General features: G+C 43.6%; 1 protein-coding gene across 2 annotated transcripts in view; it reads right to left on the reverse strand.

The window, feature by feature from the left end:
* Positions 1–5,501: 5,501 nt before the first annotated feature.
* The window catches only part of lrrc20 (leucine rich repeat containing 20), a 74,643-nt gene continuing 58,471 nt past the window's right edge, over positions 5,502–21,673 (reverse strand). For both annotated transcript variants that reach the window (XM_043678642.2, XM_043678644.2), the window contains exons 3-5: positions 14,225–14,374; positions 9,197–9,364; positions 5,502–6,396 (exon numbers count right to left, since the gene is read on the reverse strand). In XM_043678642.2, coding sequence (XP_043534577.2) covers positions 6,263–6,396; positions 9,197–9,364; positions 14,225–14,374 — 452 coding nt within the window. In that variant the 3' untranslated portion in view covers positions 5,502–6,262. The remainder of the gene's footprint in view (positions 6,397–9,196; positions 9,365–14,224; positions 14,375–21,673) is intronic.

The raw sequence follows: 21,673 nt of genomic DNA on the forward strand, positions 1-21,673 counted from the left end.
GTGTGGCTTGGAAAAGTAGACTCCAAGGCAAGAGTGTAAATGATATGTGGAGCTTGTTCAAGGAGCAACTATTGAGTGTCCTTGATAATTATGTACCTGTCAGGCAGGGAGGAAAGGGTCGTGCGAGGGAGCCGTGGTTTAATAAGGAATTGGAATCCCTTGTTAAATGGAAGAGGGCGGCCTATCTCAAGATGAGACGTGAAGGTTTAATTGGGGCAATTGAGAGTTATAGGGTAGCCAGGAAGGACCTGAAGAGAGAGCTAAGAGCAGCAAGGAGGGGACATGAAAGGTCCTTAGTCGGTAGGATTAGGGAAAACCCTAAGGCTTTCTATAGGTATGTTAGGAATAAAAGAATGACTAGGGTAGGAATAGGTCCAGTCAAGGATAGTAGTGGGAAGTTGCGTGTGGAGGCGGAAGAGATTGGGGAGACACTGAATGAATACTTTTCTTCAGTATTTACTCAGGAACAGGGCATTGACGTCGATGTGAATACTGAGTCACAAACAAGTAGAATGGATGGCTTTGAGGTATGTAGAGAAGAGGTGTTGGAAATCCTGGAAAAGGTGAAAATAGATAAGTCCCCTGGGCCTGATGGCATTTATCCTAGGATTCTCTGGGAAGCAAGGGAGGAGATTTCAGAGCCATTGGCCTTGATTTTTATGTCCTCTTTGTCTACAGGAGTAGTGCCAGAAGACTGGAGGATAGCAAATGTGGTTCCCTTGTTCAAAAAGGGGAGTAGGGATAACCCTAGTAACTATAGGCCGGTGAGTCTCACTTCTGTTGTGGGCAAAGTCCTAGAGAGAATTGTAAGGGATAGGATTTATGCACATCTGGATAGGAATAATGTGATCAAGGATAGTCAGCATGGTTTTGTGAAGGGCAGGTCGTGCCTCACAAACCTTATTGAATACTTTGAAAAGGTGACGAAGGAGGTTGATGAGGGGAAAGCGGTAGATGTGGTATATATGGATTTTAGTAAGGCGTTTGATAAGGTTCCCCATGGTAGGCTACTGCAGAAAATACGGAGATATGGCATTGAGGGTGAGTTGGAGGTTTGGATTAGGAATTGGCTGGATGGAAGAAGACAGAGGGTAGTAGTTGATGGCAAAGTTTCTTCATGGAGTGTCGTCACTAGCGGTGTTCCGCAAGGATCTGTTTTGGGACCATTGCTGTTTGTCATTTTTATAAATGACCTGGAAGAGGGGTTAGAAGGTTGGGTGAGCAAGTTTGCGGATGATACGAAAGTCGGAGGAGTTGTTGACAGTGAGGAAGGATGTGGCAGGTTACAGCAGGATATAGAGAAGCTGCAGAGCTGGGCAGAAAGGTGGCAAATGGAATTCAATGTAGCTAAATGTGAGGTGATTCACTTTGGGAAGAATAACAAAAAGATGGGGTACTGGGCTAATGGTCGGATACTTGGTAGTGTGGATGAGCAGAGGGATCTTGGTGTCCATGTACACAGATCTCTGAAAGTTGCCACCCAGGTAAATAGTGCGGTGAGGAAGGCATATGGCGTACTGGCTTTTATTGGTAGAGGAATTGAGTTCCGGAGTCCTGAGGTCATGATGCAGTTATATAAGACTCTGGTGCGGCCGCATCTGGAATATTGTGTGCAGTTTTGGTCGCCATACTATAGGAAGGATGTGGAGGCACTGGAACGGGTGCAGAGGAGGTTTACCAGGATGTTGTCTGGTATGGAAGGAAGATCGTATGAGGAAAGACTGAGACACTTGGGGCTGTTTTCATTAGAGAAAAGAAGGTTTAGGGGTGACTTGATTGAGGTGTACAAGATGATTAGGGGGTTAGATAGGGTTGACAGTGTGAACCTTTTCCCGCGTATGGAGTCGGGTATTACAAGGGGGCATAGCTTTAAATTAAGGGGGGGTAGATATAGGACTGAAGTTAGGGGTAGGTTCTTCACTCAGCGAGTCGTAAGTTCATGGAATGCCCTGCCAGCAGCAGTGGTGGACTCTCCCTCTTTATGGGCATTTAAGCGGGCATTGGATAGGTATATGGAGGATAGTGGGTTAGTATAGGTTAGGTGGGCTTGGATCGGCGCAACATCGAGGGCCAAAGGGCCTGTACTGCGCTGTATTCTTCTATGTTCTATGTTCTATGTTCTACCACTTCACCTAACCTGCACATCTTCGGACTATAGGAGGAAACTGGAGCACCCAGAGGAAACCCACGCAGACATAGGGAAGGATATGCAAATTGCACACACACAATCGAACTTGGGTCCCTGGTACTGTGAGGCAGCAGTGCTAACTACTGAGCCACCGTGCCTTAGTCATACAGGTTACTCTAGCTTTGGATACCCTGCATTTATTTCTCGTGGATATGTATCTAACTTGCACCCTATTCATCTCTCTTTTGAAATTCTCCCATTTTGATTCCCTGTTTTACCCATCAAAATGCTTTTCCAGTCAATGTGATGCAGTTCAACTTTTAGATCTTTAAAATCTGCCCTTTTCTAGTCTGTGTTTTTAATCATTGATTATTTTTTTTTCCTTTTCTAACTTAATATTGAACCTTATTGTGTAATGATTGCTGTACTTCAGCTCATTGGTGAGACCACAGCTGGAACACTGTGTTTAAGAAAGGATGTAAATGCATTGGAAACAGTTCGGAGAAGATTTAAGAGTGAAACAGAGTGAAATAACTCCACAGAGGCCAGTGTCCATCACTAAGCCACCCTTTACTTACACATGAACAGACCTTGACTTTAGTACTATGTCAGAGTCAGTTACCAGAATGATTAGATTAGATTAGATTAGATTACTTACAGTGTGGAAACAGGCCCTTCGGCCCAACAAGTCCACACCGACCCGCCGAAGCGCAACCCACCCATACCCCTACATTTACCCCTTTAACCTAACACTACGGGCAATTTAGCATGGCCAATTCACCTGACCCGCACATCTTTGGACTGTGGGAGGAAACCGGAGCACCCGGAGGAAACCCACGCAGACACGGGGAGAATGTGCAAACTCCACACAGTCAGTCGCCTGAGTCGGGAATTGAACCCGGGTCTACAGGCGCTGTGAGGCAGCAGTGCTAACCACTGTGCCACCGTGCCGCCCACAATGTCTGCATCTCCAACACTCTCCCTTTTAGATGTCAGCCTGAATGGAATGATTAACAGCCCCAGTCAGGGAACTCATATTCTATGAGATCTCGCTGGTTGACCTCAGTATAATGACTACATAAAGCAATAACTGAAATGGGCAGATTGACATATGAGGAAAGCTTGGACAGGGTAAAGTGTGCATCTGCCGGAGTTCAGATGATTCAGAGGTGACTTGACTAAAACATTTACGATCCTGAGGAGTCTTGACACGATGGATGTGGAAAGGACGGATCTCTTAGAGGGAGAAACTAGAACTAGAGGCACTGCTTCAAAATACAGGGTGGCCCATTTCAGACAGAGAGAATGCCATTTATTTTTCGGAAAGGGTGGTGAATCTTCGGAACTCTCTTTCTTAGACAGTGGAAGTTGAATCTTGAATATTTTATAGACAGAGGTGGATAGATTCTTGGTAAGCAAGCTCATCAGGTGTAAGCAGAAATGTGAATTTAAGGTTACAATAAGATAGGCATGGTATTATCAAATGATCAAACACAACACTGCTACTAGCTCATATATTTCTGTTAATTCATTCATATGTACGCATCTTGGCTTTGAACTTTTGAGTTCTTTCAAAGAGTTCTACAGTTTTGCTCCTTGCCAAATTAAGTGTACAAAATAACCTTCACATATACATGTCCTTTTGAAATTTTTGGCGGAATTATTTTTATCCATTCATGGGATGTGGCCTTCAATGGTTGGTCAGTACTTTATTGCCCATCCCTAGTTGAGCTTGAGAAGGTGGTGATGAGTTGCCTTCGTAAATCACTGCAGTCTATGATCTGTAGATGGACCCACAGTCTAGTTAGGGTAGGAAAATAGGTAATGTGCTCCAAATCTTAAATTATCTGCATGATGAGCTTTTCTTCTAATTTCTAACTTTTGTTATGTTTAATTTAAACCTGTAACCTTTGGTTTACTTACCAGTAGAAACAATTTCTTCCTATTTGTTCAACAATATCCTCCTCTTTAACCTCCTCTATTTCAAGGAGGACAATACTTGGGATGTTGGGGTCTTTGGGTTTAAGTTCATAGCTCCCTGAAAGCGGCCATGCAAGTAGGTAGGGTGGTAAAGATGTTTGCCATTTTGGTTGGGGAATCGCATACAGAAGTCAGGATATTGCAGTTTTATAAGACTTTGGTTAGGCCACACTTAAGAGCATTGCACTCAATTCCGGTTACCACATTAGAGGAAAGATGTGGAAGCTTTGAAGAGGGTGCAGAAAAGGTTTACCAGGAAGCTGCCTGGATTAGAGGCTATGAGCTATAAGGAGAGGCTAGAAACAACTCAGGTTCTTTGGAGTGTCAGAGGCTATGGGGAGACTTTATAAAATTCTATAAAATTATAAGATGCATAGTTAGGGTTGATGGTCAGAATTTTTTTCACAGAGTTGAAGTATTTAATACCAGGGGACATGCATTTAAGGTAAGGGAAAAACTTCAAAGATATGAGTGGCAAGTTTTTTATAAAGTGATAGGAGTCTGAACACGCTGCCAGGGATGGTGATGGAGGCAGACATGATAGGAGTGTTTAAATAAGCATACGAATATGCAAGGAACCGAGGGACATGGACAGGGCAGGCAGAAGGGATTATTTTAACTTGACATCATGTTCAGCACAACATCATAGGCCGAAGAGCTCGTTCCTGTGCAGTACAGTTCTATGTTCAATGTAATCCCAGCATCTTCAACCTCTCCACATGATTGCATCTCCATCCCAGTAAGCTTCTTCTGTACCCGCTCTGGGCCCTCGGCATTTTTCTGCAGCGGCTACTAATACATCAGCTCCTTAACGTAATTGCTACGGTGGTTTTTTTAAAAATGATTTGACTCTAAAACCTTGACTATTGCCCATCATATAATAACAATTTTACATCAGCAGCTTCAAGGGGAAGCTGACAGGGTGATATACTTGTTATTCATATTTCAATAGAAAGGTCTTCTGTTTTGAGTGTGTTGTACAGATGTCTCAACATACATTTCTCAGTTGGTCCCTTGCTCATCCAGAACTTGAGTATTGTAGAGAAAGAGAAATGCTGTGAAAGCTTTTTATTTGTTTTTCAGAAATCAGGACAGATTCAAGAATACCAAGGCTCAAGGGGAATAATAATTTATAGTCCATAAAAAATAGAATGCTAATTGGTTGACAAGTGGATTCTGATTGGTTGAGATATGGCCAAGAACAGTAACTCAAAGCTTTTGTAACCAAACAAGAGAAAAAAAAATGAGAGTGTTTCCTTTTTCAGCAACACTCATAACTGACCAATTACAGTGTAGTTTAGCATGGGTTTAACATTGTGCTGTGTCAGATACACTATTGTATCAGAACTGGCTAGTGAATCACCGAACATAATTATACAGACCCACAACAATCTAACACATCAGCTTTTTAATGTAATTATCACAGTGTTTTTTTAAAATATAATTTGACTGTAAAGCCTTAACCATTACCCATCATATAATAACAATTTTACATCAGCAGCTTAAAGGAGAAGCTGACAGGGTGATATTTGTTATTCATATTTCAATAGAAAAGATGTTTAATTAGTGAAGCTTTTCAGGGTAACAGCCGGCTGTGGAGAAAATAGAAACCAAAAGAACTGTAGGTCTAGTAGCATCTGTGCAGAGAAATCAGAGTTAATATTTTGGCTCAGGTGAGAACTGAGGAAGGGTCAGGAAACCAAAACTTTAACTCTGATTTCTCTCCACAGATGCTGCCAGACCTGCTGAGGTTTTCCAGCAATTTCTATTTTTGTCTGTAGATTCTTTTCACTATAGTTAGTTCAAAAGGTCAAATAATTTCTGATCAAATTCTTGTAAATCAGAATAGAACAGAAATTTTAAATAAAAACTGAAAGAACTGCGAATGCAGAATTTTAATTGCTTTATCTGAAAAACCAAAGCTGTCACAAATAAATAAATAAAGGCTCCAGAAGACTTAAGTGCAACCACCACTCAATTTATATTGGATGGTTCAAACAAATCAATCAATCATTGAAGGCAGTTAGATTTCCGGATTGGCATAGCTATATTTTCTGGTAAAATGCCATATTTTGCCAGTCACTATCCCATTTTCCAGGGACCAAATCCTTGAGCCAGTGGTATTGTTCACTTCATTCTCTATTCCACAACTATTTATTCATCTCTTGTGAGTAATTCAAACGTCAACACACTCTGCTGAGTCCTCTGGCTATCACTGCTCAAAGGGTTGGATTTCATATTCAACGACTTGAGGGAGGGCATTGAGGCAAGACTGTCAACTGGTATCTCTGAAAAACAGAAGTAAATCATTGAACTCTTCACCCTGGTGAAACTGAGAGACTCGATCCTGTTCGAGTTAGGAGAAATGTCAGACTTTAAACTTCATGTTCAGGGTAAATGCAAAGTGGGTTTTCCAGATGTGTCAACAAGCTTCTAAGGAATAAGAGATTAAATGTATTGGTTGCTTACTAAGCATTGTTTAATAGATGTAAGTTTTAGTTTGTCACAGTAAAAATCTTACAAAAATGAAATCTTGTTGTGTGACTCGTTGCTGGGAAATCCATACCTCTGTCTAAAAGTTATTAGTTTCATAGTTTTCATAGAGTCAGAGTTGTACCGCACAGAAACAGACCCTTCGGTCCCACTCATCCATGCTGACCAGATATCCTAAATTAATCTAGTCCCATTTACCAGCACTTGGCCCGTTTCCCTCTGAATCCTTCCTATTCATATACCCATCCAGACGCCTGTTAAATGTTGCAATTATACCAGCCTCCACCACTCCCTCTGGCAGCTCATTTCATACACTCTCCACTCTCTGCATGAAAACATTGCCCATTAGATCCCTTTTCTATCTTTTCCCTCTCATTTACAAGGATGTTGCCAGGGTTGGAGGATTTGAGCTATAGGGAGAGGCTGAACAGGTTGGAGCTGTTTTCCCTGGAGTGTCGGGGGCTGAGGGGTGACCTTATACAAAATTATGAGGGGCATGGATAGGGTCAGGGAGTCCAGAACTAGAGGGCATAGGTTTAGGGTGAGAGGGAAAAGATATAAAAGAGACCTAAGGGGCAACATTTTCACACAGAGGGTGGTACATGTATGGAATGAGCTGCCAGAGGAAGTGGTGGAGGCTGGTACAATTGCAATATTTAAGAAGCATTTGGATGGGTATATGAATAGGAAGAGTTTGGAGGGATATGGGCCAGGTGTTGGCAAGTGGGACTAGATTGGGTTGGGGTATCTGGTCAGCATGGACGGGTTGGACCGAAGGGTCTGTTTCCATGCTGTACATCTCTATGACTCATCTTAAACCTACACCCGTTCAGATGATTTTGCCGAGGGGCATCACACAGATGAAAAATATAGGGAGGCTGGTCTTGGAGTCATCAGAAGTAACAGCTCAGGAGCAGGAGAAAAGTGATTCTCTGGCTAGGTTAGCTAGAATGGAACAAGCTGAGGTAAGTCCACAATCATCATTAGACTCGTTTTTATTCTAGATTTTTACTGAATTCAAATTTCACCATTTGCCATGTGGGATTCAAACCCATGTTGCAGTACATCAGCCTTAGACAGGCTCTCGATTACCAGTTTAATTATATTAACTCTAAACCAATGCCTAGAGAAGGCAAGGATAGGCAGTTTAAGAAAATGGTTTTCAATGGAGAAAATAAGCTCAATGTTATTTTCTCATTCCCCATGATATGGAGTAGTGAGCAGGACCTCAAAGTGCTTTTGGTGACCCAGGCAGATATGGTGGTGGATGGATACACCCGTTGCCCATCGGGTCCTCTCAAGTCTGTGTTAAGGGTCTTGGTGTCAAGGAAGTGAGGATGAGCTCCTTACCAAAGGGAGCAGCCAGAGTGTTTCTTTCTAAGGATTCAGACGTCAAAGGTAAGCTGAGGGACAGGTGAGTAGCTCTAGAAGAGGAATGCAGTGGTGTAGTGGTGCAGTCACTGGATTAGTAATTTGGAAACCAAGGTTAACGTTCTGGGTCACAGGTTCAAATCTCATAGCAGGAAATGGGATTTGAATTCAATAAGAACCTGAAATCGAAAGCTAATCTAATGGTGACCAATTTGGAAAAACTTAACTAGTTCACTAATGTCATTTAAGGAAGGAGATCTGCCGTCCTTATCAGGTCTGGCCTACGAGTGACTCCAGAACCACACAATGTGATTGGTTCCTAATTGCCATTTGAAATTGCCTGAGCAAACCACGAAGTTGTATCAAACCTCTAAGAAGCCTAGCAGTTCAAAAAGACAGCTCACCATTACCACCTTCTCTAGGGCAATTAGGGATGGTCAATAAATGTGATAGTAATAGTGATATTCCCATTCCCTGGAACACATCTTGAAATAGAAATGAGGTGGCAAATGGTAGGATAGTAGTGATTTTGTGAGTGTAATCATAAGTGAATTGGAAGATAGTTTTTCAGGGACGGATACAGAAGGAGATATGGTCAGAATGAGGACAAGTTATGCAAATTGTGAATGACACAGGGAAGTGATTGCATTTAGCTGAATCGGTGATTAATATGATCAAGACCAGCATCACCAGATGACATGAAATTGAGAGCTAAATGTCAATATGAGTCATAGAGTCCTACAACACAGAGACAGGCTCTTTGGCCCAAAAATCAGGGAATTTATGTGGAGAGAAAAATTAAGGGAGGGTAAGGGACCATGAGCTCAGAGGACAGGGAACATGATGAGTTGAAGCAGAGGTAGAAATCATTGAGAAAAACAGTAGAGACTGAGGGATGAATGCTTCAACACAAACCCTGCTAATTCACATTAACTGGTAAGGCTTGATCTGCCCAGTGCATGGTGCAGAGTGCATCCAAGAGATTACCAGCTTCTTTTTCAATCTGGGGTGATATGATGAAACAAATCAGGTCATGAAAGAGAGAAACAGAGGAATGGCTGTGAAGAACGAGAGAAATAACCAAGTCTAATTACTCTCTCAAAACATCATGAATGGTTTGTAAATGCTGTCTAATGTCTCAGAGATTATTTTGCAGGCACTGCTGAACAACATCAAATCTATCTACCACCCACTGCACATGAACCACCAACTTAAAACACTCACCAGCAATCTGATTCTCCTCCAGGTTAATCATTTCCAGTGTTATCAGTTCAGTTAGTTGGTGTGGAAAAACTGAGAATTTGTTCCTTGCCAGGTTAATACTTGTCAAGTGTGTCAAAGATTTAACTTCATCAGGAAGGTGGTTGAGGTAATTTCCTGCAAGGTTTAACTCTGAAGAGAAAAAGTTGTTGACATACTGTAAGCCATAAAAGCAATCTAAAGAGAAATAGTGAATGTAGAATGATCTCCACTTTATAACCAAATCTCTCTGTAACAAAGACCAGCCATTTTATCTATCGCAGTACTAGCTTCATATTCTGTCATGGTCCATGTGTAATTAGAGGCTAGCTGAACATGGTCTAGGAATAGGATAGTGAGGACTGCAGATGCTGGGGATCAGAGTCAAGAGTGTGGTGCAAGAAAAGCACAGCTGGTCAGGCAGGATGCAAGGAGCAGGAGAATCGACGTTTCGGGCATAAGCCCTTCATCAGGAATCATCAGAAATCATCTCCTGCCCCTCGGATGCTACCTGACCTGCTGTGCATTTCCAGCATCCCACTATGGTCTAGGAATAGTAAACCACTTGATTTAATGATTTTCATTTTGTCATTTCACAGGATGTTGCTGGCTAGGCCAGCATTTGGTGCATACCCCAAATTGCCCTTTAAATGAGTGACTTGTTCAGCCAGAGTGCACTTAAGAGTGAACCATATTGCTGTAGGCCTGGTGTTACCTGTAGGCCAGAGGAGTGAATGAGTGAGGACCAAGTACCAAGCAGTCAGTACCACTAAGAGGAGGGGTGAAAAAAGTCCCTCAAGGCAAGCAATTACAGACAGAGATAGATTCATTTTAACTGATTGAAATGGTTCTTGCTGTATAGAGAAAGGGCTAAAAGCTGACCCAGGTCCAAAGGGACTCGATGTACAAAGATCTGGGCAACGGGGGAAAAAAACACACCCAATGCCACCCTCACCCTGATGGCCACCTTTGTGTGTGGCTGCATCAAGCTGTGCGTGGATCCCCGGTACGCAAACACCAAGTTTCACTACATACTGAGGTTCTACCTGTCCCCGGTGTTGCAAAGGATGGGCCTGGCCCAGCTGCCGCGGAACAAGTTGGACCGTTCCGTATCACCTGTCCTTCATGGAGAAGTTTATGAAGAAAAACACCTTTGACCACAAGTCCATCAGGAAGTGGTCAGCACGTAGTGTCCTTGAGACCCTTCGGGAAAAGGAGAGGGCAGATCCTATCGAGCGGTTCCCTGAGCAGACTGTCAAAGTCATTTGGCAGAATGCCTCATCGCCAGAACTTTCCAACAAGCACCAAGACATGGCTTGGCTGGTGGTGATAAGGGCTCTGCCTGTGAGATCCTTTATGCACGCCCGGACTCTCTCCCACACTGCACACTGCCCTCGAAGCGGCTGCGGGGGGAACGAGACTGTCACACACCCACACACCTCCTTCTGGAATGTGCCTACACAGAAGGCGGCTGGAGAGGAATGCAGTGGTGTTTGTCGAGGTTCGTCCCGAGCAGCGCCGTGACGCGGAACTCCGTGCTCTAGGGCCTGTTCCCCGGGATGCACACCGAAACGAACATCAACTGTGCCTGGAGGATCATCAACTCGGTGAAGGATGCTCTCTGGGCGGTCCGAAACCTGTTGATCTTCCAGCTGAAGGAGTTGACCCCGACTGAGTGTTGCAGACTGGCACATTCCAAGATCCAGGACTACGTGTTGAGGGACGCACTGAAGCTTGGGGCAGCTGCCGCCAAGGCGCGGTGGGGAAAGACCACTGTGTAACGTCTGCCTGCCTAAGCACAGGGGGCCTATGCAGTAAGGGGGCTCCGCTGACCCCCCCCAGCTAAATATGTGGATAGTAATCGTACAGACCTGTATATATGAATGATTACTGTCTCTGTATGCAAAGAAATTGAACGTTTACGTATGTGTGGCATGACCAATTGTACAGATCTTCGAGGAGAAAGTGAGGACTGCAGATGCTGGAGATGACTGAAGAAGGGCTCATGCCCGAAACGTCGATTTTCCTGCTCCTTGGATACTGTCTGACCTGCTGTGCTTTTCCAGCAACATATTTTCAGCAATTGTACAGATCATCAAAATATTTTATGAATAGAGTATATTTTTGAAATAAAAAAGAGAAAGGGGCTAACTGATTGGTGAGTCTGTGTTAACTGGTTAAGGTTTTTTTCTATTCTTGAAATTTAACATTGGATCATTTTTATCATGTAGACAAAGCAGCATTACCTAATTAAAACACATTAAGAATGGCGGGACAGATAATGTGTCAAACTGCAATTCAAGGTAAACATGGCTGCAGCAAATGTCTGAAGTTCAGAGTTTGGATTATAGATGCTGCAACACATCAGGGAGGGGGAGAGTTACTTGGCTTCTTTGTACCTGGAGACAATCGCACCACTTGAGATAGACGGACGGACGGTCAGTAGTCAGAGGCAGGAGGGTGTGACTGTAAATCAGGCCAATAGGAGGCCCCACTGGGAGGTGCAACAAGCTCTGCAATTATCCAATACATCTGAGGTCCTCTCAGCTCATTTGGCCGTGAGTAGGGGCTGCAGTGTGGATGCGCAAACTGACCATGGCACCATGGTACAGGTGCATTCAAGTGCGGGAGCAACAAGAATTGTGGCATTGGGAACAGTATAATGAGGGAAATTGACACCATTTTCTGCAGCAAAAAGAGAGAGTCTAGGCAGCTGTGGTACCTGCACAGTGCCAGATTTCAGGACATCTGCTCAGGACTGGGAAGGCATTTGCAGCCTGAGGGGGTGGATCCAGTAGGTGTGGTCCATGTAGGTATCAATGAGATAGTTAGAAATGGAAAGGATGCCCTGCATAGAGAGTATGAGGAACCATGCACAAATTAAAATGCAGAACTTCAAAGGTTATCATCTCTGAGCCGTGTACAAATTGCCATAGTGTACATAACGTGAGGAAGATGAATACACGCCCCAAAGACTGGTGTGGGAGATGTATGTGCGTAAGCCACTGGCACCAGGACAGGGTCATGTGGGGCTGTCTACACCTGAACCATGCTTCAGCCAGTGTTCTGGTGAACTGCATAACTAGGGGTGTAGTGAGGGTTTAAACTAAATAGTGGAGCAAAGGATCAAATACGGAAAGATGTAAAGAGACGATTTAAGAAAGGAAAATAATAATATGGAAAATGCGGTTCACAGAATGGCAAGAAGGTGGAAAGGGGGAGAGGCAGACAGAAAAACCTAGGAATACACCAATAAACAAGACTAGATATTGTAACGGTAACAAAGAACATAAAGGACTGTATCTGAATGTGTACAGCATCCATAACAAAATAAACAAATTGATACCATACAGTGAGGTAAATAAATATTATCTGATAGCCATTACTGAAATTTGTTTACATAATGACAAGGATTGGATCCTGAATATATAGTGAATTATGACATTTGAGTAAAGTAGGATGCTAGGTAAAGGTGAGGGAGGGTAACATTGTTAATCAAAGATGGCATTTGTGCAAGAGTTAGAAATTAAGTCAGCCAAGGATCAAGATGTACAACCGGTTTTGGTTGGAGATGCTGAACAGTAGGTAAAAGAAGTCACTAGTGAGAGTGGCCCAAGGCCCATGAACACTAACCACAATGTGGGACAAAATTTACAAAAAGATTGGGTGATTATAAGAGATAATAAAGAAATGGCAGATGACATTAGCAAATATTTTGCTTGTATCCTCACTGTAAAAATATTCCAGTAAAAGCTGTAACTCAGGAGTTCGAAGGGAGAGATGAAATTATGATCACAAAGAAAGTGGTATGAAGCAACCTGGAAGAGTTGTGGCTGGCAAGTCTCTGGGTCCAGATGGACATCATCCTAGGGTTTTCAAAGAGGTAACTGATGAGGCAGGAGATACTTGGTATTAACTTTCCAAAATTCTCTATATTCAGAAAACTTCCTATTAGGCTAACTAGTACAGAAGTATTTTCTATCTTTATCGTTCCAAAACCTCTTGTCTCTTTAAATATCTTGAAACATCTCTTAGTCTCTTTGACTAAAAGAACCCCAGCTTTAATATCAATAAGTAAGATTTTCTCATTGGGTGAATTTCATTCTCACAACCTTAAAATCCTTCCTAACTTGGAGCAGCCAATACAGAACCCAAGGTAGAGGTGAATAGGCAGAAAAATTGAGAGTTATCGGGGTGGATGGCAAATTCCAACATAAACAGATCAGTCACGATCTTACTGAATGACAGAACAGATTTGAGGGGCTGAATGGCCTATTTCTGTTCCCTATTGTATGTTTGTATCAGGTGAGAAAGGACATATCCTTCACTAAAGGGCATTGGTGAACCAGATGAGTTTTTACAATGCTGCTATTCCTTTGTGGTCACTTTTCCTCTATCCGGGCGGCACAGTGGCACAGTGGTTAGCACTGCTGCCTCACAGCGCCAGAGACCTGGGTTCAAATCCCGCCTCGGGCAACTGTCTGTGTGGAGTTTGCACATTGTCTGCGTGGGTTTCCTCCCACAGTCTAAAGATGTGCAGGTTAGGTGAATTGGCCATGCTAAATTGCCTGTAGGTGTAGGGGAATGGGTCTGGGTGGATTGCTCTTTGGAGGGGCGGTGTGGACTTGTTGGACCAAAGGACCTGTTGCCACACTGTAAGTAATCTAATCTAATCTGTTTTAAAGCTGAATTAAAACTCTTTCATGCCCCATGATCTGATTTTACATTCATCATCAACTATTAATTCTTACTTTATAAATCCAGGCACAGTCCGGCACTCAGCAAGAACAGCTCGCTAATATTTTATATATTCCCAGCATTTTGACAACTAGGAATAGCTGTGGTTATAGTGATTTTTTTTTGCAGTGTTATTTATAATATTAGAAACCTATGACAGTCATTTTAAAAATCGCTGCAGCTGTTATCAGGGAAGCGATGTAAAATTAAACTGAGCCGAGTGATTGCTCCTTAAGGAATAATATCTAGCATTGAGTCAGTGTAAGAAACACTTACCGCGGAGCTGGTTAAAGTTGGTCATAAATTCACCAGAGATAAATTTCAGTTCATTGTTTTCCAGTGAAACGACGTGAATGTTTGCCACAACATCCTTCATGACTTTGAAGAGTGCAACTGGAAAAGTGGTTAGTTTGCAGTTTGACAGATCTAGGAAAGCAAAAATAACAAATTGATGTTGGCAGAGGGAAAACAACGAATCAGGGAATTTTACTGCACAGAAGTACTCAACCCTTTGTATCAGCACTCTCCCTCAGACAGGGTCCATCGTATCAGTACTCTCCCTCAGACAGGGTCCATCATATCAGTACTCTCCCCCCGACAGGGTCCATCGTATCAGTACTCTCCCCCCGACAGGGTCCATTGTATCAGTACTCTCCCCCCGACAGGGTCCATTGTATCAGTACTCTCCCCCCGACAGGGTCCATCGTATCAGTACTCTCCCCCCGACAGGGTCCATGATATCAGGACTCTCCCTCTGACAGGGTCCATCATATTGGCACTCTCCCTCAGACAGGGTACATCACATCAGTACTCTCCCTCTGACAGGGACCATCACATCAGTACTCTCCCTCTGACAGGGTCCATCACATCAGTACTCTCCCTCTGACAGGGTCCATCACATCAGTACTCTCCCTCTGACAGGGTCCATCACATCAGTACTCTCCCCCCGACAGGGTCCATCACATCAGTACTCTCCCTCTGACAGGGACCATCACATCAGTACTCTCCCTCTGACAGGGTCCATCACATCAGTACTCCCCCCCCGACAGGGTCCATCACATCAGTACTCTCCCTCTGACAGGGTCCATCACATCAGTACTCTCCCTCAGACAGGGTCCATCATATCAGGACTCTCCCTCTGACAGGGTCCATCACATCAGTACTCTCCCTCTGACAGGGACCATCACATCAGTACTCTCCCTCTGACAGGGTCCATCACATCAGCGCTCTCCCTCTGACAGGGTCCATCACATCAGTACTCTCCCTCTGACAGGGACCATCACATCAGTACTCTCCCTCTGACAGGGTCCATCACATCAGCGCTCTCCCTCTGACAGGGTCCATCACATCAGTGCTGTCCCTCTGACAGGGTCCATCACATCAGTACTCTCCCTCTGACAGGGTCCATCACATCAGTGCTGTCCCGCCGACAGGGTCCATCACATCAACACAGTCTCTCTGACAGGGTCCATTGTATCAGTGCTGTCCCTCTAACAGGGTCCATCACATCAGCACTCTCCCTCTGACACGGTCCATCTTATCAGCGCTGTCCCTCTAACAGGGTCCATCACATCAGTGCTGTCTCTCTGACAGGGTCCATCACATCAGCACTCTCCCTCTGACACGGTCCATCTTATCAGCGCTGTCCCTCTAACAGGGTCCATCACATCAGTGCTGTCTCTCTGACAGGGTCCATCACATCAGCACTGTCCCTCTGACACGGTCCATCTTATCAGCGCTCTCCCTCTGACAGGGTCCATCACATCAGCACTCTTCCTCTGACAGGGTCTATCACATCAGCACTGTCCCTCTAACAGGGTCCATCACATCAGTGCTGTCTCTCTGACAGGGTCCATCACATCAGCACAGTCTCTCTGACAGGGTCCATTGTATCAGCGCTGTCTCTCTAACAGGGTCCATCACATCAGCACTCTCCCTCTGACACGGTCCATCTTATCAGCGCTGTCTCTCTAACAGGGTCCATTTCATCAGCACTGTCTCTCTGACAGGGTCCATCACATCAATGCTGTCCCTCTGACAGAATCCATCATATCAGCGCTGTCTCTCTGATAGGGTCCATCATATCAGCACTGTCGCTCTGACAGAGTCCATCACATCAGTGCTGTCCCTCTGACAGAATCCATCATATCAGTGCTGTCTTTCTGATAGGGTCCATCGTATCAGCGGTCTCCCCCTGACAGGGTCCATCTTATCACAGCTCTCCCTCTGAGAGGGTCCATCGTATCAATGGCGACTCTCTATAAAGAGTCGAGGAGTGTGGTGGCGGAAAAGCACAGCCAGTCAGGCAGCATCCAAGGAGCAGGAGTGTTGACAATTCAACCATAAGCTCTTCATCAGGAATCAGAGCTTATGCTCGAAACATTGATTCGCCTGCTCCTTGGATGTTGCCTGACCGGCTGTGCTTTTCCAGGCACCACATTCTTCGACTCTGACTCCAGCATCTGTAGTCCTCACTTTTTCTTGACTCTCTCCAGTCCATTGTACTGGCGCTGTCCCTCTGACAGGGTCCATTTTATCAGTGCTGTCTCTCATTTTCTTCCCCATTCCGCTATCCTTTTCTCATCTTTTCATTTTGTTCTTTTCCAATTCTGTTTTATGGGCTATTTTGGATTCTGATCCCTTCTGCTTCTGATCAGACTTTCCACATCCTCACAATGTATTCTGTAACTAAATTCCCTTCATCTCTCTATGTAAGCTTTCACTGCAGATCTTAATGTTCTAATTAGCAGAAAGATATTTTTTATCTTTAATTTTGCAAAGCCTCTTTAATTTTGCAAAGATATTCAAAGTCTCTTTGAATATCTTTAACCATCTCTTCATCATTTTGACTAAAAGACCCCTAGTTTTAATATCAATAAGTAAAATCTTCTCTTTGGGTGAATTTCCTTAAAATCCTTCCTAACTTGGAGCAACCAATACTGAACCCAAGTACTCGAACATATGCTACCAACGATGACACACTTGTAACATTGCCTCTTTAATTTTATATTCTACCCCCATTAGAATCAACGTATTGGATCACATTTCCACTTGGCGGAGGGTTTATCTGTAGCTTTCCTCTCTGCTGTTCTACTCTTCTTGGTTCTATAATTGAGACCCTATTGTGTTTCTTTCTTGGTCCCCTAAAATAAAAAATCACTTTTCTGCGACATAAATTTATTTGAATATCTCACTGCCTGAGGTCATGCGGAATCCTCTTCACAGTTACAAATGCTTTCTATTTTTAGGTTATCTTTGTGTTTTGGCATTGAGGTCCCATATCTATATTGAGATTATTGATGTATCAAGAAATGCAATGGTGCCAAATGATGTCCTCTTTAAAATGTGAGCGGTCACATGCAGTATCTGACAAGGAACAGCACCTTCTACATTATTATATGGTGATACCTGTGACATTTAGGGAACATTAACAACCAACCAGTCAAAAAGAAACCTATTGACCACTCTCTCTGAACACTATCCTTGAACTAATTTTCTACCCTTGCTGTTTATTTTATCATCAAACCTCTCAGTGCTTGCTGTTCAGCTCATGGGGTGTCATCACCATCAGATTGTGCATTTAATCTCTGATTCAGTGACGTCTGGTTCATATGATAATCTATGTATTGCAACTTTGTGCTTCAGCTCTCTTTCCCTGGTATGAGCACAGTGGGCTGAATGTTCCCCTTCTCAGCCATGTATTTTTCAATGTTTCTGTTTGGAACCTTATCAAGCCCGATTCTTGAAAGCTCATAGGCCGAACATGCACATCTTTCACTACTGCAGTCTAACCTCAAAGAATTTAATCAAATTTATCAGACCAGATTTAACTTTTACATGCTGCCTGTCCCCTTCTCGTCCGTGTCCTTTTGGCTGAATATTATTTTGGTTTTGTTCGTTCAAGTGATATAAGTGCGGCTGGCAACGTTGTCAACCTTTACTGCCCATCCCTGTACAACAGAATTTTAAAATGCTCTGACTGCTGATGTTAAGTTGAATGATCTGTGGTCACCTAATCTATTTCTGGCTGTTTTTGACATAGCTGACAATGAGCACCGTCAAGCACTCTGGCATGATGTCCCTATCCAAGCAGGTTTCCTCCCTGTGCTCACTGTCTTTTTTATTTTCTCTGTGACATCCCTTGGTGCTCCAAGGTCACGGCATTTTAAAAATTTTTGAACTCCACCTGTTTTACCCGTGGCATTTTCTTGTCTATAATTAGAACGTCAAATTGTCACTTTCTGACTATAACAACAACTTGCATTCACTGAGCACCCATACCATACTAGAAAGGGATATTAAAGGAGCTGACCAAAAACTTAGTGAACAAGATAGGTTTTTTTTGTTTAAGGAGGTTGGTAAAGAAGGAAAGGGAGCTGAAAGAGGCAGAGTGATTTAGGGAGGACATTTGAAAGCCTAGGCACCTGAGAGATATTGACTATGGAAGGACTGAACTAGGAGCAGCACAAGATGGCAGATTTGAAAAAAACAGATATCCCAGAGTGTCACCACACCCAGAGTTAAACATCACACCACACTAGGTTATAGTCCAACAGGTTGAATTGGAAGCACTAGGTTTCGGAGCGCTACTTCTTCAGGTCACACCCACCTGATGAAGGAGCAGCGCTCTGAAAGCTAGTGCTTCCAATTCAACCTGTTGGACTATAACCTGGTGTTGTGTGATTTTTAACTTTGTACACCCCAGTCCAACACCTGCATCTCCAAATCATGACCACACCCATAAGATATTACCATGAAAGGTTACAGAGATAGGAAGGGGTGAGACCATGGAAGCATTTACATACATGGATAAGAATTTTAAATCAAAACAGAAAATACTCAAATTATTGAGTAGGACAAGCGACACCTGTGGTGAGAGAGAAACAAACTTAACATTTCACGTCAATGATCTTTCATTTAAACTGAAGATTTCTAACAATGTGGCATGGGTGGTCCTGAAGCCAGTATAGATCAGTGAGTGACAGGGCTCTGAGTGGCCCTGAAGCCAGTGTAGATCAGTGAGTGACAGGGCTCTGAGTGGCCCTGAAGCCAGTGTAGATCAGTGAGTGACAGGGCTCTGAGTGGCCCTGAAGCCAGTATAGATCAGTGAGTGACAGGGTTCTGAGTGGCCCTGAAGCCAGTGTAGATCAGTGAGTGACAGGGCTCTGAGTGGAGGCACCACTGTCAGTTTGCAAGTAGCAAAGTTTAAGATGAGCAAAAATTGATGTAAACATCCACATTTCCATTCCAAATATCCCACTCACTTACAAAATCTGAAGGAAAGTCCTCATTTTGTATCTCCTTCATCGTGTTCTCATTGTTCGTCCTCTTCAGACCAACCAGGATCTCGTTAAATCCCTTTGAAGGGATTGCATTCTTGCTAAATATCATGACTGTTACCCCCTACACTCATACGGCCGCTCTTTATGTCTGACACCAGGACATTAGTATGTGTTTGTTGAAAATGGAACTGAGCCCTGGCATATGGTCGTGACAACTGAGAGCCCAGGTCATTTTACACTTTCTATTTTTGATCAGTCCAAGGAGCAGGAGCAGTCTAGGTCAAGGGAAAGGAGAATGGCAATAGCAGTGAGAGGGGACATCCAAACTGGAAATCCAACTGAAACAAAACAGACTGCAAGACACAAACCAAACAAAATATGGGAGATATTGGGAGCACAAGTAATGGTTTTGGAATTAAAACATGGAAGTAATGAAACCTTCCACGTGTATTCAAACATGCAGAGAGTTGGGTCTAAGCTCACAGTCCGCAATCACATTGGATTCTGTCAATCAATATACACAGTTTTTCTGTTGCCACGGAGATGCACCCCACCCTGACTATCCGGCAAACACAGGCAGACCAGAAAAGGAAAGGGAAAAATAATCAATTGGACAACAAACACCTCCAAACTATTTCTGAGCACCTCCAGTGTTGTCAGCAATACTGTGCCAAACATTCTGCATAGAACTGTTCTGGCACAGTGGCAATGTCCCTACCTCTAAGCCAGGAGGCCTAGGTTCAAGTTCTACCTGCTCTAGAAGTGGGTGATAACATCTCTGAACAGGTTGATTGGAAAATATCTATGAATAGACTGAAGTGAGCACACTTCCTTGTGACAGACTCTCAGTGACACTGCAACCACCAGAACTGAACCCATCAATGTTCCTCCAAGGTGAAGATGGCCATGTTCATCAGAAGGTTCCCATTGCAAAAGGTAGGTGGTTCTGAGACCCATCTGTGTTCAAAAGGTTCTGCTTCAAAATAAGACTGAATACTGCAGGAACTCTGTATGGACTTGATCGATGGAACAGTGGCTCCCAGCGCCAGGGACTCAGACACGATTCCACCCTTGGGCAAGTGTCTGTGTGAAGTTTGCACATTCCTCTCGTGTCTGTGTGGGTTTCACCTGAACATTCTGGTTTCATCCCACAGTCCAAAGATGTATAGGTTAGGTGGATTGGCCATGCTAAATTGTCCCATAGTGTCAGGGATGTGCAGGCTAGGTGTGTTAGCCATGGGAAATGCGGGGTTATAGGGACAGGGTAGATGGCGGGTCTGGGTGGGATGCTTTTCAGAAGGTCAGTGTGGACTCAATGTGCTGAATGGCCTGCTTCCACACTGTAGGGATTCTATGATTCTACAACTTACTGCCTCGGAATTTCCTCTCCCCTCATTTCTCTCTGTCGTTGCTACGAACTTGTTTTGGAAAGAGGCTGCAGTGTTTGTCATTTAGCAGGTACAATGAGTCTTTGTGAAATTCTCCCAGGACTCAAAAGTCAATACCAAACTCTGAAGTGAAGCCATATGGTGCTAGCTTTGACCCCAGACAAGCTCTCCACAGAAGATTCACTTTGTGGATAGAGAGAGTTCTCATCGCATGACCAATGCAACGCCATTGTGTCTGAATAAGAGGTGGATCTTGGCATGCCAGCTCTGTGTCTGGTATAGTTTTCTGCTGCTTGATTTTCCAAAGTTTCTGAAGACAGCTCAAATCAAACTGCTTGAGCTTCTTCTCAGGATCATTAGAGCACAAAGATGCCTGTTGGTCCATCGTGCGTGAACTAGCTTTTTTTCAGGAGCAAGCTACCTACTGCCACTCCCCTACTTTCTCCACTTGTAACCGTGCATATTTCTTTTTTTGGACAACACAACTTCACCTTACATTGCTTGTGCAAAATTTTGTTTGAGAATGGATCCACAAAGCTTCTTGGGAGGTTTCATGGATGCAGAGAGACATCCCAAAATGCTTTGCAGATCAATAATTAAACCAATATGTGACACAAGCACATTCAGTGAATTATCTTTGGTAGGTCTCCACTGAATACACTCTGATGCTGCTACACAATCCAAACAAAATGAACAGGGACATTCCAGTATAGAATTTCTGACTGAGAGTCCTGTTCTTTCCCAGACTGATATCCAGACTCTGTCGAAGGCCACATTTGTATTGACAACTCTTGCATATTTCTCCTTGGACAGCTCAGGACAAAGTGAACATGTACGTTGCTGATAGGTTCTGCTCATAGGCTGAAGCCTGGATTTATGAAGCAACATACTCTGTGAAACATGAATGAGGAACTCCAACTTCAATTGCTGTTACAATATCCAATATCCCAGCACCTAAACTCCTCATTGCCTTGACATGTTAGATTTCGCCAGGATGTTGTACTCTCAAAAGTTTCACTGTTAATTTATTTTATTCATTCACAGGATGTGGGTAC

The sequence above is a fragment of the Chiloscyllium plagiosum genome, unplaced genomic scaffold, assembly GCF_037043375.1.
Source record: "Chiloscyllium plagiosum isolate Xiang-an unplaced genomic scaffold, Cpla_swu_hap1 HiC_scaffold_43, whole genome shotgun sequence".
Classification (NCBI taxonomy): domain Eukaryota; kingdom Metazoa; phylum Chordata; class Chondrichthyes; order Orectolobiformes; family Hemiscylliidae; genus Chiloscyllium; species Chiloscyllium plagiosum.